General features: G+C 38.1%; 1 protein-coding gene across 1 annotated transcript; it reads right to left on the reverse strand.

Moving 5' to 3' along the window:
• Window positions 1–17,855: 17,855 nt before the first annotated feature.
• Window positions 17,856–19,551, reverse strand: gja10 (gap junction protein alpha 10). The gene has a single exon (XM_018094017.2). The coding sequence runs from the start codon at window positions 19,545–19,547 to the stop codon at window positions 17,856–17,858; it is 1,692 nt and encodes a 563-aa protein (XP_017949506.1). The 5' UTR covers window positions 19,548–19,551.
• Between the last annotated feature and the right edge of the window lie 490 nt (window positions 19,552–20,041).

A 20,041-nucleotide genomic window follows, 5' to 3' on the forward strand; every position in this document is an offset into this window, starting at 1 on the left:
ATAAGAACAAAAAAAGATAAGTAATAAAATAAAACAACAGTAACAATACAATTGTGGCCTCACCAAGCAATCATTTTTTGGCTACCGGAGTCAGTGACCTCCATTTGAAAGAAGAATGGAAATCATTCAAAATCTATAGAAAATGAAGATCAGTTGAATAGTTGCCAAGAATTAGCAATTATATTACATACTAAAAGTTACTTTGGAGGCGAACTACCTCTTTAAAAGAACACTGTCATGGGAAAACGTTTTTGTTTTTTTTTCAAAACACATCAGTTAATAGAGCTTCTCCAGCAGAATCCTGCATTGAAATCCATTTTTCAAAAACACAAACGGAATATCAGAATAGCACTCAATAGTAGTCCAATCCAAGTCCAGCTTGGGATTTACATGGGAATAGGAGAAACAATAGGTTATCTGAAAGCAGTTCACAATGCTACACACCAATATTACAGCTAAAAAATGCATTTGTTGGTTTAGGGACAACATTTTAAATTAGTTTCCCAGGTGCAGTAACCTAATACAATGTTTGCTTTTGAACAAGTGACCATTAAATACTGATTAGACCTGTGGCAAATTTTGCACTTTTTATTACCCCTACTATGTTAGCGGGGTTATAGTGCCCCATCAGCCCCCCAGATGGCCAACCCATGCACCACTGCAGGAAAACATTTTATTGAAGTTTTGCAATAAACATGTAAGATGAATAATGACAAATTATTTAAATATAGGTTGTACAACAATAGTCACATTCGACAGTTTGTCCTTCAAAAAGATAAGAAATGAAGAAAATAGAATGATTACAGAGAAACAAAATAAGTAATTTAAATAGAGAAAAACAAAACAAATAAACTAACTGCCCAGTGGATAAACTAAAAAAAAGAAAAGAAAAGTTTCCTAGAGAGCAAAATCAAGGGTAATTTTGCTTATATGTTCATGAATTATTGAAATAAATCTATATATGCAGCATTTTATAAATCTGATCCTTATTACTTATATCTATAGCATTAAAGAAAAATGACCAAGGAATCCTGGATTTATGTTCACTTGTTTTTGCTTTGATGGCCCCTTGCCAGCTAAGCGGATTAAGATAAGAAATAATTTCTGTTATAGGAGGGGTTTCCTCTTTTACCCAATAATAAAATAATGCTTTTTTAGAGGCAGCCATAAACAAAAATAATAATTTATCAATTTTTTGTGCTAAGGAGACTGGTAAAATGCTTGATAACATCCTCTTTTTTTAATGTGTAATAGAGCAAAACTAGGAGATAACTTTATATTTAAATTCAACCTGTGGTTCAAGAATCTTTCCACCATGTTCCAGAAGTTACCAATCTTCGGACAAGACCATAGGTAGTGGAATAATTTAACACCAGTTTCGTTACGTTTGGGGCAAAAAGAGTTTGTTTTAAATCACTTATTACGAACAAAAAGTTTTCCATATCTTAGATGGACAAGTTGGAATTGCTGAATCCTCCAGCTTTCAGCAAAAATCAGATTGTTGAATTCATGCATAGACTTAACCAATTGCGAAGGGGATATAAAGTGTTGTAGATAAACAGACCACTTAGCAGACACATTCTCTTAGGCAGGGATCCCCAACCTTTCTTACTCGTGAGCCACAGTCAAATGTAAAAAGACTTGGAAAAATTGTAAATGTAAAACTACTGCCACCAAAATCAAATACAGCCCCTCTGAATGACTTCCAGTAAGTAGTATTTATAAGTGGAGAGACCTATCAATACACTCTCATGTATAAACCTATGAATACAGTATATACACCTATATAATTATATATGCCAGTAGCTATAATAAACTAACTGTAGATTTCAGTATCACAATAGCCTTGGATACTTATGCTTATCGAAGCCCCTCTTAAAGGCATTAACAGAATCTGCCATTACCACATCACTAGGAAGGGCATTCCACAACCTCACTGCCCTCACTGTGAGAAGCTTTGCTGCTTTAAATTAAAATTCTGTTCTATATGTCTAAAGAGATGGCCTTTGTACATTGATCTTTTCTATGGAGTAAAAAAAGATACTTTGCTGTCTTTCTATTATCCCCTTTAATGTACTTGTACAGAGTAATCATGTCCCCTCGCAAGCGCCTCTTTTCCAGAGAAAACAACCCCAACCTCGACAGTCTAACCTCATAGCTTAAATCTTCCATCCCCTTTACCAGTTTAGTTGCACGTCTCTGCACTCTCTCCAGCTCATTAATATCCCTCTTAAGGACTGGAGCCCAAAACTGCACTGCAGTTTATCTAGTATGCAGAATTGCAACACATACAGTAATGACATAGTGACCGCAATTCACATTGCAACAGACACCTATGAATTCCCAGAATACCAGCATCATGACCAATGGCAGATCTCCCTGACATGATTAGGAACCTTGAAGCTACCACCTAGGCGAATGGTAATTTTTTTGTTTGGGGAGGCTAAAAATTCTTAGTATCTATATGCAATGGCAGTCAACATGTTAGACTAAGGCCTCTGCATTTTCTGTGTTCCCCTGCACCAGAACGCATAAAAGGTTCAGTACAGGGGAACACAGACAGAAGCACAAGCCTGTATTTCATATATGACCACAGTCATTGTTGCCCTGACAGGTGTCAAACTCAGGTGAATTGGAAATTGTTCAGTGCTTGTCTGTGCCACAGTGAGTACATGTTAGATTTATTCCATACCAACAGCTACTTTACACTCAGCTCCCAGTATTCTTATTTTCAGTCCTACAGATTGAACATGTAAAGGTAAACAAAGTCCCAGGAACGGATGGTATTCATCCCAGGGTATTAAACGAGCTTAGCGCTGTGATTGCCAAACCTCTTCACTTAATTTTTTGGGATTCATTCACTGCAAATTCCTAATGTGTTGCCGATATTCAAGAGAGTATTCTCAAAAGACTATAGGGCTGTAATTTTGATAATGGTTGTAAGAAAGCTCCTCCTGTTCAGTCTCTGGTCTCTCCCAGTCTTGTACCAGTTCTCATGTGTTTCTGCCAACTCCTTACATCTCTACTTCTTCTGGCCTCTTCATTTTGCCTTTGTGATCTTTCCCCAGCCCTTTCCCTTATGCTGTCTCCCACCCCTACGTGCCATCTGCTCTCTTCCCCTTACCAGTAAGTTTTCTGAATCATCTTTTTTGATTGTCATGGGTCCTGAGCAGTAAGGAAAAAGTAGTGGCAGAGCTGGCAAGCAAAGGGAGGGATGCAGCAGCAGGTTAGCAAAGGGTTCAGCATGTTGTATAGCGAACCACACAGATGTGTACATGTGCCTTTAAGTTATAAATTACACATTCTAGCAACAGAACACATCATTTATAAGAATATAGTTTACATAAAGTGACCACACTGTAGATCAATAAATCATTGAGCTCAGTGATTAAATTAAATTTTCAGTAACATGACTATGCAGTTAGTGAGACCCGATATAGGCAATCAAGTCATGATTAAATGTAACTTTTATTAATAATCCTAAAATTATTGTCTCTGCTAAATTAATCTCAAATACGTAAAAAAAACTCAAATGTAAACGTTCACCATGTAGAAGCTTGTCATAGGCAAAGTCAAGCCATATTTTCAAACTTGAATTTTTCAAGGTTTTCAGTTTTGTAAACTTGCAAAATTTGAGGTATTTGAGTTCTTTATTTCAACGAATTTTATTTATTAATAAATGAGAATTTTATATGCAGGTTTATTTGATTTAGAAAAACAAACAAACAAATTCACAAACTGGGAGGTAGTCTATGTACTGTGAGTGCCTGATTGCAGAACTAGCACAATCTATAAGCATTAAGTTGTGAATGTTCTGTTTATAAGTATCCTTTTGTTCTATGCAGGCTAAATTTCATAAATATGTCTAGGGGGTAATGTACTGGCACACATACTTAGAAAACTTATTATATTACATAAACTACCACTAATAATGGAATGCAATTCCTACATGGGTAAAAAAAAACCTTTACAGCTAAAGATAATGTGCTCAGATTTTATTTATTTTTCAATTTATTTTTGGATTTCTGGCACAGTTTGATGTTCGTTGCCTTTGTAACCCTTTCTTGGCACACTTCTGAAAAAGTTGGATTACACACACTTATCTGGCTTGTGCTTAGTCCCCTGAGCCCCCTTTGCAATAGTGAAAGGTACTGGGAAACTGGGATTTACATTGCAGTGCCTCCACCTAGTGGACACTGAGGAGCACACCTCAGGAGAAATTCCACTAGGAAAATAATCAAACAATAACAATAAACTTTAAATAACAGTTGAAATAAAGCAATAACTGTAGGATGCAAATACTATAACCCTGCTATGGGAAACCTGTGTAGTTTTAGCCAACTTCTGGCTCAGTCTCTCCCAGGACACAGTCTCACACTCCCCTCTTGGAGGAAATACCCTTGTCCAGTTCAGTCCTGACAAAGTCCCTTCCCCAGATCTCTTTTAGTTTCCCCAGGTAGGGCCACCTGCCCCAAAGTACCTCTCCCTTTGGATAGGCAGTTGCTGCCGCGTAGCAGGCACACGATCAACACCGGTCCTCACACAAGGGGGACACACACCGGAGATAACAGTCACCAGCAACTTAGCAGATCTCTCTCTTTATGGTCTGAAACTCAATGCCAGGAGTACAGGTGCTGGGAAATCACTCAGTTATGGTCTCTCTCTCTTGCATTGCCAAAGCAGGTAGAGGGTGTAATGGGTGGGGTTAGGGGCTCAGTATATGGAAATTGGGGGAATCTCACTCTGGCTTCCTTCTCTCCCAACAGTACACTGGGAAAAGAGTTCTCTGTTCCCCTACACCTTCTTAGAAATTCTTACTAGGATTTATTTTTTTGCAGTGCTCAGTGCTAAAGTAACAGTAAATTATACATTGATACCAGTCCCACTAGCCAAGTCCCCTGCCTCCTTGCATTTTGTCCATCCAACAACAAAAACTACAGGGTGTCAGAAGGAGCATGGACTATGTGGCATAGGGCATTGGAGACAATTGGTGTTCCAAAACTGGCTAATTCTCTTACTCAGGCACATCAGGAAAAGAAAGTTGGCCTTGTTCACTGCCTTCAAATTTGCTTTATTGCCACAAGATGGCAGTAGCCAATAAACGACAAAATACATTGGATTTCCAGAATAAGCAGTACGTACTGTAATCCTATTTCCCCGCAAGCATTAAGTAGATGTATTAAAGCAATAAGGCTCGTCTTGACCTCTGGTACTACACCATCTTGCCCTCAGCTTTTTGTGTTTGATATAATGTAGGAAAGCCATGCTTGAAAGAAAAAAATGGGTGATGGGGATCAGGGCTGCCATCAGGGGGGGAGAGGGGGTATAACTGTGCCGGGCCCAGTGAAATCATCTTCTAATGGGGCCCGGACATATTATGAAAGTTACTCAATTTGCATAAGTTATGCATAAAGTTAACGTCAGAATTTACAGAATTTATGTAACTTCCGTCAACTGCTAAGTAAAATTATGTAACTTGACTAGAAACTTAAGTAACTTGCGTATCAAGCAAGGGGAATGATTGGTTATTGGGCCTCAAAGCAACATCTCTGGGCCCCCGACACTTGCAATTTACGTAATTTATGCAAAGACGTTACTTTCAAACAAACTTACGTAACGTACATATAAACTCCACTGACCCCCTCAATTCAAATACTGACTTATTAGCACATTAATTATTTTACTATTTTTATGAACTACTACTGACTAGTTATTGGGCCTCACAGCAACATCATTGGGCCCCTAAACTAACGCAGTTTATGTAACTTATGCAAAAAGGTACATAACTTCCATATCAATGACAGCACAGAGCGGGGGCAGGTAGGTGGGAAGGGGTTAAACTTGGGGAAAACCCCACTGCCCCCCAATAAACTGAATGACTTTCTGAAAGCACATTAATCAATGGAACTCTTTATATGAACATCAGCTGTTTATATTGCACATACAAGAGGTATGGCCAAAATGTTTTGTTCATGGAGGGCCCCATATAAATAACTTGTGCAGGGCCCAAAAGTTTCTGATGGTGGCCCTACACTGCTTGTAGGATAGACACCCTACTAGTGACAATTACACAAAGCCTGTGGCGATGCTTATTAATTGAAAGGCATTGTGCTAGGGCAGTTGTTACTGCTATGCTTTTCATTTTTATGATCCTTGTGCAGTTTGTTCCACACTTGTAGCCAGGGATACCATCTGGGGTACAGCAAGCAGGGGCATCATGATGAGGGGGGCCTCAAGATGTTAAAGCTTGATTCCTGGATCATGAAAGGGATAGGGATTTTATCTAGTGAGCAGGATTTGGAAGGATTATGGGCAGAGTTTGGCATAATTGGGGGGTGGCCCGGGTCAAATCAGGGGAGAAGTTTGGAAGTGAAGAGTGGCTAGGGCAAATTAGGGGTGTACATATGCATACAAGAGGCAGGGTTCACCATCCAGGGGGTCAGGTAACCAGTGGACTTATTATCGGGATCCCTTGGGATAGGGGCCCTGTGATGGCTCCCTTCCATACAGGGCCGCTGCTGGCCAAATGGATGCCCTAAGCAGAAATGTACTTTTGTGCCCCCTCCCCCAAATATTACGGAAGTAAAAATAAAATGAAAAAAAACACCTACTATAGGGGCCCCACACACAGTGCCCCCAATTGCCCCCAATAGCCCCCATAGATTGATTGAACTATCCGGGACAGTGTTGGGGGGTATGTTATAATATATAAAAATGGGTTTTTTTTGGAGCAGCTGGGATGGTGCCCCCCTGGGAGTTGGTGCCCTATGCAGAGTACTCTGCTTATAGGGAGCGGCGGCCCTGCTTCCATAGGTGGGAGGTATGCCTTGTATGTAGCGCAATGATGGCAATGATGGCAGCATGCACACAGTAACTCCAAAACTTACAGTAATAGCATAGTGACCGCAATTTATGTGTTTTACCCACATTGCAACAGGCACCTATGAATTCCAGAAATACTAGAATTGTGGCCAGTTACAGTTGGGCCTGACATGATTGGGAACCTTCAAGCTACCGTCAAGGCAGATAATGATTTTTTTGTTTAGGGGGGGGCAAAAATTCCAAGTATCTATATGCAATGACAGTCAATACATTAGACTAAGGACTTTTACAGACAAGCATCTTTACCTGTGCTTTCTGTGTTCCCCTGCACTGGAAAGAATAGAAGGTCCAGCACAGGGGAACACAGACAGAAATACAGGCCTGTAATTCATATATGCCCATAGTCAAGTGTCAAACTCAGGTAAATTGCAACTTGCTGGGTTTCACCTTTATTCAGTGTTGTCTGTGCTACAATGGGTACATGTCAAATTTATTCCATCTAAACAGCTACCTTACACTCAGCTCCCAGTATTCTTTTTTTCAGTCCAACAGATTGTCTTCTCTCATCCCTCCAGCTAAACAGTTCACCCATAAGCTCCAGCATAATTTATTTTTCTGTCGCCCAAAATTCCCTTTCCCTATCATTTCCTAGGAAAATTAATCCAGAGATCCCCAAAAGATCTACAGTATCTCTGTAGCTACATGATTCTTCTTATTTGTATAAGTCCAATACTAGAGGATTTTATGAATCCAGGATCTATTACCATTATGTAAAACATTCCTGCAGCTCCCATATAACACAAGAATATAATTACAAATTATATATAAATATTAATAAAAATCTGTGTCTTGTTTTATTAATAAGTTACACTCCCCTGGGCTGTCTAACTTTGCACTGGAAGGAGGGCAGGGAAGAACAACAGAGTATGAACAGGAACTAAGGAAGATTGAACTTAGCCTGCAAGGTGGAGTACATTGATTGATTATTATTGTCTCACTCTTGAACCCCTTCAATATCTCAACCCCCACAGTCACCCCAAGGCAGCATGAATGCAGCAGTGCCAAGTGCAGCCATACAGAAGTGCACATGTTGACGTAAATACCTTTAATGAATGGGATTTCTTGTGCAACTGGCTGCAGGGCCCACAACGGAACCCCTATTGACATGCATCACCATTTTGATCTAAAGCTTATTGATTTCTGCAAAGGTAAGGGTGGATTTAGGTGAATTTTCATAAAATTCAACAACCAAATACATTTGTCTAGTACAGGTATGGGATCCCTTATCCGGAAACCCGATATCCAGAAAGCTCAGAATTATGGAAAGCCGGTCTCCCATAGACCCCATTTGAATCAAATAATTCAGATTTTTAAAATTGATTTCCTTTTTCTCTGTAGAAATAAAACAGTGCTTTGTATTTGATCCCAACTAAGATATACTTAATCCTTAGTGGGTGCAAAATAATCCATTTTGGGTTTAATTCATGTTTTATTGATTTCTTAGTAGACTTAAGGTATGAAGATCCAAATTGCGGAAAGACCCCTTATCCGGAATACCCTTGGTCCCAAGCATTCTTGATAACAGGTCCTATACCTGTATAATTATATAAATAAATTTCTTGCCAGAAACATACTAAAACCAAATAAAAGGAAATGTATTTTCTCTTATATAAGATTTATAAAGTATATACAACCATAATAAAATCAACACAATATATATCATTACAATGAATATTAATGAAAATAAAAGAATAACTGTTATTAAGCCATAACACAGTGTATGTGTAAAAAATTTTTAGAGAAATCGGGTCTCATTCTCTATAAGTGAGCTTTGTCTGAGGCCAGAGGTTTTAAGTTTATAGACCAGTTATTCTTAGATTGACTTTTTCTACAGCATTGGGGATAGAAAACTTTTGCTCTCTGGCTACAAATCCCTACCAGGGCTGTTGAGGGGTGCTGGGAGTTGTAGATCTGTAATAGCTGGAGGGTCAAAAGCTGCTGATTGATGTACATCATTTGTTTAAAAAGGCAAGGCACAATGTTTTAAAATACATATTTTCCTGGCAAATACATAATTGTTAAACTATGTGTCCTGTGTGCACATGTGGGAAATATTTTGCAGACCAAGAAACCTCCCCCTGTCAAATAAAGAATCATTTGTGTGCCACATTGCCTATACTGTCTCACACTATGGCAGCAAGGGGCAGGTCCCATTATGTCATTTGGTTCCCGTACCAAAACCATTGTTATACCATATATATCCCACAGAATGAGTAAATAAACCAGGTATCCATGAGATGTACTTTGGTTAGGGATGTCTTACAGATATTAAACTTTATATTCTGAAATTAAACCGTGAAAACTGCCATTATCCTTCTGGTAAAAATACTCCTGTATAATGTTTTATAAAGTAATCAGTAATGTGGTTCAGCAAGCACAGGACTCCTCTTGTACAGCCATTGTAAAACTGTTGGGGTCATTACTCTGAGTTTATATAGATACAAGTTCAAAAGACTGCAAACATAGTCCCAAATAATTCATCTCACTTATTTTACACAATATCTTGTGTCTTTTAACCACATGTACTATAATAGTTGTGCTTCACAATTAACAAAACTGGCATGAATAGCCTTTTCCACAGTGGTGAATTAATAATAGTGGTGCATAATTTGCTTCCTGAAGCCATTGTGAAATATACAGATGCTCTTCTTGAATCCTATTGTTATGACTTGGCCAGAAAGGAATCTTAGCATGCCCGTGTTTTTCTTCTTCTTTTCATCAATGGTCCTTTGTTTTCACATAAATACAAGTCAAACGTAATCTCTCTTTCAATCATTATAAAATGGAAAAAAAAAATTAATTAAGATTTAATTTCAAATGTTTTTGTAAAGTACCATGTAAATGTTCTGCCAGCTGTAAATATGATGCCACTATTGCTCCAATAGACGTGTGGGGCTACTTTGTCTCAGGAAGCTTTGATGGTAATGTCTGTACTTTCTGTTGCCATCAGCTGACTGCAATGTAGTCTTCTGGGTATCAAATAGTTTGTGACAACTACATTCTGTTATTAACAGATGCCATGTTTTGGCAAGTTAAGTGTCAAAAGATTATTAGATACTGATGTATACAGTGCATTTATGAGCTTATTTTCTTTCCTTGTGTAGCTCCTTGTGTTTTCAGAAGCACGTATGATTTTTTTTGAGGTTGCGTCTGGGGGTGAAATCAGTGCTGGAAACTCTCCAGTCACTAAACATAAAGAGTTTTCTGCTACACAGGGTGCTATTTTTTCATGATAGAGGAGAGTTCTAAAAGCATGCTCTGCAAAAAAAAAGCAAATAAATACTTGTGTTAGGCAAATTCCATTTTTCATGTACATATTTGAAATAGTTGCAAACATATTGAAAACATATGACTATGAGCAGGGAAATTATCAGAAGTCTTGAAGCTCCATACAGTTATTGTTCTTGGCCCCCTGGGATCATGTGGTAGCCCCCTAGCTGGAGCTTTACCAGGGGCCATTGCTGCTTTCTGGGCAGCACCACCTTTAGTGTCTGCTGGTCTTTTGATGGATGAAATATATCAACACTGCAATTACTATACCCAAAAATTATAGTTAGGGTTGAGAGTTAGGCCAAGGAGAACATGTTCATAAATGAAACAGGATTATGCTATAAAGTAATTAAAGTAAAACCGCTAATCATGTAAACAAAGGGGCACATTTACTAACCCACGAACGGGCCGAATGCGTCCGATTGCGTTTTTTTCGTAATGATCGGTAATTTTGCGATTTTTTTTTAGCGTCTTTACGATTGTTGCGTAAAAACTCGAGTTTTTCGGCGTGTTTACGATTTTTGCGTAAAAACGCGTGTTTTTCGGCGTCTTTACGAAAGTTGCGCAAAGTCGCAATTTTTTCGTAGCGTTAAAACTTGCGCGAAACGTCGCGCCTTTTACGTTTTAACGCTACGAAAAAGGCGCGACTTTGCGCGCAAGTGTTAACGCTACGAAAAAATCGCGACTTTGCACAACGTTCGTAAAGACACCGAAAAACTCGCGTTTTTACGCAAAAATCGTAAAGACGCCGAAAAACTTGCGTTTTTACGCAAAAATCATAAAGACGCCGAAAAAATCGCAAAAAATACGAAAAAGTCGCAAAATGTTCGTTTCCAATCGGAATTTTTCCAATTCGGATTCGAAATCGTGTCTTAGTAAATCAGCCCCAAAATGTTGCTGTGGAAGGGGAGTTACTTAATGGGCCACTTGCTAAGTTAGCTTGTGTGGGCAATCAGCTTAGAAAATTGATTTCACTTCATGCAACTCATTGAATTATTGTTGCTTTTACTATAACAAGAACCTTTCAATAATATTAGATAAGCCTTTACTAGGGTCTAATAGATGATTACATTTTATTTAAAAATTACCAGTTATTCATCTACGCAAAAGGATGTGGTATGTGTGTCCACACAGGTGAAAGAACTGAGGTTTGTCCTACAACATTTAATACCTACATGGGATATAAAAAGTCTGTACATCCCTGCAAAATGTCAGGTTTTTGTTTAATAAAAAAAAAAAACTGGGATAACTGTTGTCAGAACTTTTTCCACCTTTTTTGCGAAACTACCATCTATACAAAGAAGTCAAAAACAAATCAGAAAGCGTTTAGTGAAAACTGGAAAAAAGAAATCATACAAAACCTGGTTGCATTTAATTGATGTCAGGCGTAAACCAACTACTATTTGAGATGAGACTGGATGTGATTGGTTTTTGTATAAGTCCTGTCAGAATAAGTTCTGACAGGGTTTATCTCCGTTTCTTGTTTCTAATAAACAAGAACATGCCATTTTGCAGGTTCTGTGTATATTCACTGCCCTTCTGTCACTTTTAAATTTAGGTTTGGGGCCGTCCACTTGGCTGGTGTCTAGGGTACAAGCATGCTCTGATCAGCTGGCAGTGATCCTCACAGGGCCGGATTTGTAAGCCGGGCGCCCCGAGGCCCCCCCCTGTCTGTCACACCCCCCCCCCACTCCGCGCATGCGCAAACTCGTGATCGCGCATGCAAGGGTCTTTACAATCGCATACGGAGCAGTGGGGGAGAGGTCCCCATTGCTCCGTATGCGAGAAAAACTTTAATATTTTGGTGCGGCGGTGGCAGCATGCCGCCCCCCAATTTGTGCCACCCTAGGCCCGGGCCTTTGTGGCCTTTCCACAAATCCGGGCCTGCATCCTCATATTGCAGGGCTGATCTGGCCAGGTTAACAACACTCAGGCCAGATTGCTAACTAATGATCACTTCTAGTGGACTGAGCAGGCTGGCTTCTATGCAATTAGATGGCATGCAGCTGAAGTAATAACTATTAATAATTAGCATTGATTTTTTCAACCCTCTGACAACAGGCGCAATTTTATCTGTGTTGAGCTTTTACACGTGCTTCTATCAGTACAGTTAACTCCTGTGTTTCTGAAAAACAAAGCTACCAAACACAGTTTGAAACAGCCCTTAATCCCAAAGCCAGTGAGCAGGCATAGGTTTGGATTTACCATGGTATAAAAACCTGTCATTGGGCTACTGTACCTTAATATTCAACAATTTCCATTTAGGGTACAAAATATGACTTATGTATATATCATATTTACAGTATGAGCCTATCCTCTATTTTTCCCATAAATGAAAAAAACTTCATATGTACCAAGCAATACGCTATTGTACTTAAAAATGTATGCTTGCCTTATCTTACCATAACATAACATCATTTGCAGCTGGGACTTTTTTCTTATGTAGTTTTCTAATGATGATATTTGAATTTGATACTAAGGATTCTGATGCAAGGAACTGGCAGATGTTATAATGAGAGACTGGGAGATGAGTTTGAAAAGGTCTGAATAAAATAATGAATAATATAGAACTGTAATAAAAAAATGGTCTCCCAATCAGTCAGATTGCTTGGTTTTGAGTCAACATTTTAAATTTTAATAACCAAAAAAATAAGAAGAGAAGGCACTGTTTATTAAGGGACTGTTTATTGTAGGTGTGTAAGATCTCAGGCAACATCAGCATCACCCACCTTAAAAATTACTAACTTTACATGTTGTAGACCTCAGTTCTGAGAATTACATGAATGTCATTTCAATAAATGATAACTGGCATGTTCTTTATATGTTTACAAATACAGTTAGGGGATCTGTTATCCGAAAACCTGTTATCCAGAAAGCTCCACATTATGGAAAGGCCATCTCACATAGACTCCATTTCACATAGACTACATATTTCTTTTTTCTATAATAATAAAACAGTAGATTATACTTGATCCCAACTAAGATATAATTAATCCTTACAGGAGAAAACAATCCTCTTGGGTTTATTTAATGTTTCAATAATTTTTCAGTAGGCTTAGGGTGAAAAGACACAGAGCTACTAATAGAAGCTACTGTCAGGGCTACTAAAATAGACAATGCTGATCATTTACTGATAACTGTCTCTAAGTGTGTTTAGCTGGGCTACTGTACCTCTGAAATGATTCTGTAATAATTTATTGCTTAATATTCAACAATTTCCATTTAGGGTACAAAATATTACTTATGTATATATCATATATCAGTATGGGCCTATCCTCTATTTTTCCATTGGTTTTACTTATGACCCAGTAAGTACTCAATAATAAATGATCTTCCACTAGCATGTTTACTGGTCATGAGTCTTGCCTTATATGTGAGGGATACAGGAGATAGTATTATGAAAATTATGGATGTAGTATTCAAACTAGATATCATTTTGGTGAGATGTGACAGCTTTGTAAAGCTCCATACATCAAACACAGTCTTTTGACTGTCCTTTCTGCACTTGATTGTGAGAACAGTTTAGGATAGTCTCTAATTACAAAGGGACAGCCATGGGGGCTGCATTTGCACCAGCATATACTAAAACCTTTATGTGATGGTGGGAAAGATATAGTGTTTATTTCTAATAAATTACAACATTGAATGATGAAAGAGCCATGTTAGTGTTGGTATATAGATGACACATTTATCTTGCGGAATGGCACGCCAGCTGAACTTTAGCATTTTCGGGGACACTGAACACTAGTGATTTCAACATTAAATTGACATTCACTTTCATTTTGGCTCCTGTATAAATATGTACAGGTATAGGACCCATTATCCAGAATGCTCGGGACCAAGGGTATTCCGTAATTTGGATCCCCATACCTTAAGTCTACTAAAAAATCAATAAAACATTAAGTAAACCCAATAGGATTATTTTGCATCCAATAAGGATTATTTAAATCTTAGTTGGGATCAATTACAAGGTACTGTTTTATTTCTACAGAGAAAAAGGAAATCAGTTTTAAAATTCTGAATTATTTGATTAAAATGGAGTCTATGGGAGACAGCCTTTCCGTAATTCGGAGCTTTCTGGATAACGGGTTTCCGGATAAGGGATCCCATACCTGTATATGCTATATATATATATATATATATATATAAATAATTAATGATAATAATACTCATAAGCCAAATTACTAGGAAATGAATATGTTTAAGGAGAAGTTGCTCCATAGATAAGGCTTTTTTACATAAGCCAAGTTGTTTATGGTTAAGTTAAAACAACAGGGCAATAGTTGTAGATCAATATGGACAGATTACAAAAAGTCCAAATAAAGGGCACACTTTCACCTAAAAGCAAAGAAAGAGAGACTGAATGTGTATTCCTTATTCCTGTTTTTTGTTAACAATGGGGGGATTAGGTCCAGTATAAACAGACACAAGCATAGCACAAGCAGTCTGCTCATTACAAAAATAGATTTCTGTATTACCTACCAACAAATCCCAAATGTGAAACACAATATGGTCAAAATTACTTTGCAAATAAATTTAGGACTATGAATCCTATGATAGGAACTTATCCTTGTGGTAGATTTGTATGTAAATGTACAAAATACGGGATTAAAATTTATTGAACATTTGCTATGAATGTTTACTGGAAAGTTGCTTAGAATTTTTATTTTTTTTGGGTCACAAACCCTTTTAAGAAATTTTTAAAGCTTTTAAATTCTACAAGATATAGATAGCTGAAAGCTAGTGTATTCTATGGGCTTTGAAGAGGCTTCAATGCTCTGAGTAAAATTTTGTGTAAAAAGCAGCAGAATTCTAATAACCCTGTGTATAAACCAACGCAGTTAGTTGTACTATATACAATGTGCGAGTTCTTCGGCTTTAGGTAACTAAGCGAGTTTCTAGGCAAATTCATTAGATTTCCCAGCTTTCTTCCTATACACTGCGATGGACTAAGTCCATTTAAGTGAATATTTTTGGCTCAAAGTCTGCTTTTATAAGTAGTGCACTCAAAACATTAACAAGGAATTTACACAAAAGTTGAAAATCTATAAATTTATAAATATAAATGCTATAAAAATATTTAGTGTATCACTGTATTACTGAAATTAAAAACATGTAATAATTCTGACCCTTAGGGATAAACTCCATGGGAGATTTTCAGCAGATTTTGTGGGTCAGTTTTATATGATCTAGTCATAAAACAGCAGGCAGCAGCATTGTAGGATCCTACAAAATCTGATCTCCACAACTGTAATGTAAAGTGGGGTCAGATAAGATTATATGGTGTGTTTTGTTTCTGCATCTCTATCCAACAGTCAGTGTATTTCAATAAGAAAAAAAAGTCTGATATAAAGTCTGATATAAAGTCTGATATAAAAATCTGATGTGTAAAAAAAAAGTGCATGGAAGGATTTTTCATGTAGTTTACACATTAGATTTTTATATCTTTGTATCTTTTGTATCTTTGACTTTTAACTTATTGCAACTGTACCTTGTACAGGTATGGGACCCGTTATCCAGAATGCTCAGGACCTGGGGTATTCCAGATCCGGATCTCCTACCTTAAGTCTACTAAAAAAATTATTTAAACAGTAATTAAATCCAATAGGATTGTTTTGGTACCAATAAGGATTAATTATATCTTAGTTGGGATCAAGTACAAGGTACTGTTTTATTATTACATAGAAAAGGGAATCATTTTTAAAAATGTGAATTATTCCATTAAAATGGAGTCTATGGGAGATGGCCTTTCCGTAATTCGGAACTTTTTAGATAATGGGTTTCCGGATAAGGGGTCTGATACCTGTATTTATTTGTATTTATTGTTATACAGGTATGGGACCTGTTATCCAAAAAGCTCGGGACCTGGGGTTTTCCGGATAATGGATCTTTCCGTTATTTGGATCTCCATAACTTAAGTCTGCTAAAATCATTTAATTATTCAATAAACCCAACAGGATTGTTTTGCCTCCAATAAGGATTAATTATATCTTAGTTGGGATCAAGTCCATCCAACACCATCTCACAAAAGCTCCTGTGGAGTTTAGCCCTTAGATTTAAAAAAACTATGAAACAAAACTAAAACCTGTGTGGAAAACTGATTACATGGTTCATTTTTTCACCAAGACAATAAATAGAAAGGGACAGGCAGACACTGCTTTCAATGGCAATTACATTTACAAATAACCATTAAAAACCAGTTTGTAATGAATGTATATGTATATAGGAAAGTTGCTTCAAAGTACATTTTTGGAGTTGATGTCCCTTTTAACTTTAACAAAGCTATGGAAACATTTACATGTTTGCTCTGTGCGTTCTGAAGAATGATTTTGTTTTAAGAAAAATGTCAAATGTCAAAATGTCAAAGTTTCAAAGCATTAGCGCTCACATTAAAAAAAAAAATTGTTTTTGATCATTCACAGAAAAAAATATATATACAAATGTTTCCATACCGTCACAGAAACCTTGGAACTGCATGTGATGTTTTGGTTTCATATGTTTTTGCTTTGATAAGTAGTGATGAGAGAATGTTTTCGCGGTGCGCTCACGTAAAAAAAAGACGCGCGCATCAAAAACAATGACAAAAAAGTTGTGTGACAAACATGTTGCGCCAAAATGTGTTTGTTGTGCAACTTTTTTGTGCACACATCTTTTTTTGATGCCTGCGTCTTTCTTTTTACGCGACCGCACCGCGAAAAAATTTGCTATTGATAAGCAGAAGAAACTATGTTCCTTAACATTTCATACTTTGGCTCTGTGGTGTAAGAGAAAACAACAAGTGGTCAATGTAACTTAAACTGCATGTCCTGACTTTTTGAAAACATTAATGAAATAAATCTGTGCCCACGTGTAACGCCAAGGAGTTTAAAGGATAATGAGTTTTGGGAGGAGTGCAGTAACTGCTAAATGCTGTGCAAGTGGATAGGAGCAAGTTTTTACAAGTGTTAAATGGCAATTTTTAATTAAACTGGTGACACGCTATAGATTGCTTGATGAAATTGCATATTTTGGTATATGGGGCCATTGTGTTTTATTTTGGGGATATGCATGGGAATCACTCTGTGTAGTATGATAAACCTTGGGGTTCCGTAGTTTATACTTGGGAAATTTGTGGGTGGTATGATTCTAAAGGTTCTATTATAAATATTTTTGATAATTAGAAATTTGGTACTGTAATTTATTTTGGGGTACCGCTCAGTAAATTAGGAGTACTAATTTATGGATATGCAATGATAACTCAAACTAAATACCACTTTCTAATGTCACAATGCATTGAACTTTAAGCAAGGAGTATCTTATTACCATTTCTGCCTTAAGCCTGGGCAAACGCATGCCCACCATGGTGCTCAAGCAAACAACAACAAAGATGCCATTTTCAAAACTGTATGGGAATGGCAGACACTAACAATGGCAGGTAGACAAATTCAGAAATAAGAGGATGTCTGTCACTACTGGTATCTGCCATAGACAGAACATGTTCTGTACACCTTATGTGTGACAATGGCATGTGTTTCTGGTGTTTTGTCTGCTAAAAAGCAAACAGCACGTGTGCTGTTTCAAAAGACAGACATTTAACTCTATATGAGGCACAGAGAAAGTAACAATATGGATGTTTTCATTGTGGACAAATGCCTAAAACCTGCCCCATGTTGTGCCATAGGCCTAAGAACTCATCACATTGCATCAATATGATGCTTTTAACTCTATGACCTTTTTATTAAGGGATTTTTGTTTACTGTTTGTAATATGTAATAATGATAATGAGGGTGCCTAGACTGAGAGTGGGAACCACTGGCCAGTATTAGCCCAGGGCTGGCTGCTTTACTTGCCATTGACATCCTGCGACCAGATGGTGGAGGTGGAGTGATGCTTGGACTATCGTCTCTCCTTCTAGATTCAGAGCCAGAGCCATTTCTAGAGTCCAAACTCTCAGTGTCACTGATCAGTCTGCTCTCGGATAATCCCCTGGATGTAGAACTCACTTTTCTATGTCCACTGTCTGCAGAATCACTGCGATCCTCAGCAAAGTCCTTGCAGCTGCCAACCCTGCTGTACTTTCGTAGTGCAGAGTGAAGCTCCATGTGGCTGGAGTGCAGACATGACCTTAGTGGGTGCACAGAACTGTGCCTGGGCTGATCCAGGGAATGCTGGCTTTTGAGGCAACTTTTTGAGCCCAAACAGGTGTTGTGTTTAAGTTTCTTTTGGGAATCTTCACTGCTGGAGGACAGATTGCGCTTCTGGAGGGCAGGGGTAGGCTGAATTGTGGGTATCCTGTGTGTCATGTGCCCATGGTAGTGGTCAGTGTGATTGGGTATCCTGTGGGGCTCTGCAGAGTGGAGGATTTGCTTGCAATGGCTTCCCTGCTGCTGATGCTCAGTGCAACTATGGTCTGCAGTTTTCCTATGCTTGTCAGGGGCAAGAACTTTCCCATAATGATTTTGATCACTCATCATTTGTGCCTCCTTAAAGTCCTGGGATGGGGGCAAGTAAGCTGGTAGTCCTACCGGATCCATTTGTTGATCAGGCAGCAGTTTGTAGCCACTTGAAGACAAGGGGATGATCTTACTTGGGGAGGAATTGCTCATGATACAAACAGGCTGCATAGAGTTCTTCTTGGACTTGCAGCTGCTTATTTCATCCTCTGTTGTCTCAGCATTGGATTTACCAGAAAGCCCCTGCTTTATTTTTCTAATGCCTAAATGGAAGATTTCTAAAACATTTAGGAACAATGACACTGCTGCTATACTGTGCATAAATACCATAAAAATAGTCTTTTCTGTTGGTCTTGAGACAAAGCAGTCCACTATATTAGGGCAAGGGGACCGTGAACATTTATACAAGGGGTCTAGGTCAAATCCATACAGCAAGTACTGCCCTATCATAAAAGCAACTTCTACTACCGACCTTGTCAGTATGTGCAGAACATATGTGCGTAATAGGGACCCCCTCAATGGAGCCTTGTTTACTTTCCTTTGTTCTTCTAATTTCCTAAGTTCCCTCTCCAGTTTTCTGTGCTCATCAACAACCACTTCAAGTTCCTCCAGCTCTGCTCTAAGTTGGGCTTTCTTCTTTTGCCTCTCCTTTTCCAGAGCCCTCAGTCTGTACAGTGCATGGCCCATGTAAACAAGGGATGGAGAAGAGACAAATATAATTTGCAGTACCCAGTACCTGATAAGTGAGATTGGGAAAGCTTGGTCATAACAAACATTCCTGCAGCCTGGTTGCTCAGTATTACAAATAAATTCATCTTGTTCGTCATCCCAGACATCTTCGGCAGCCACCCCAAGGACAAGCATCCGGAATACAAAAAGAATTGTCAGCCAGATCTTTCCGACAATGGTGGAATGGATGTGCACCTCCTCCAGTATGCTTCCCAGCAAATTCCAGTCCCCCATATTCAAGCTGTCATGTCTGAAAAAAAATGTACATTTTTTTATTCTCTAAAATGAGACGCGGCCAGCCTGCTGTCATCCAGTCCCTGTAAAACTGCAACCTCCGGTGCATGTGCCAGCAGTTCAACAATAGCCAGAGGGTCACATACTGATGATATTTGTCTTTAAAAACATCTAACCTTAGAAAATGCCTGTAAATTGCCAAACTGAATACTAACTACTATGCAGTTTAAATTAAGAGGCTAAAGATTAAATCAACCTACCTTAAAGATGCCTTGAAGATATCTTGAAGAGTCTAGTTTCAGTGGCATATCACTAATAGATACTGATGCTCATACAGATATTCTATGAAATAAATCCAGATCCAGGTACAAAAACAGCTTGTGAAAAATAATTAATCGTTGTGCAAAACTGCCATTAATAGCCTACAATTTAAAAAACAAAAAAAACAATTGATTCTGTGGCTGCAGAATAATGCCTTAGGACAGCTAATATTG

The sequence above is a fragment of the Xenopus tropicalis genome, chromosome 5 (genome assembly GCF_000004195.4).
Source record: "Xenopus tropicalis strain Nigerian chromosome 5, UCB_Xtro_10.0, whole genome shotgun sequence".
Classification (NCBI taxonomy): Eukaryota; Metazoa; Chordata; class Amphibia; order Anura; family Pipidae; genus Xenopus; species Xenopus tropicalis.

Excerpts from the sequence above, each read along its gene's own strand:
- gja10 (XM_018094017.2), bottom strand. The coding sequence starts at position 19,547 with ATGGGGGACTGGAATTTGCTGGGAAGCATACTGGAGGAGGTGCACATC.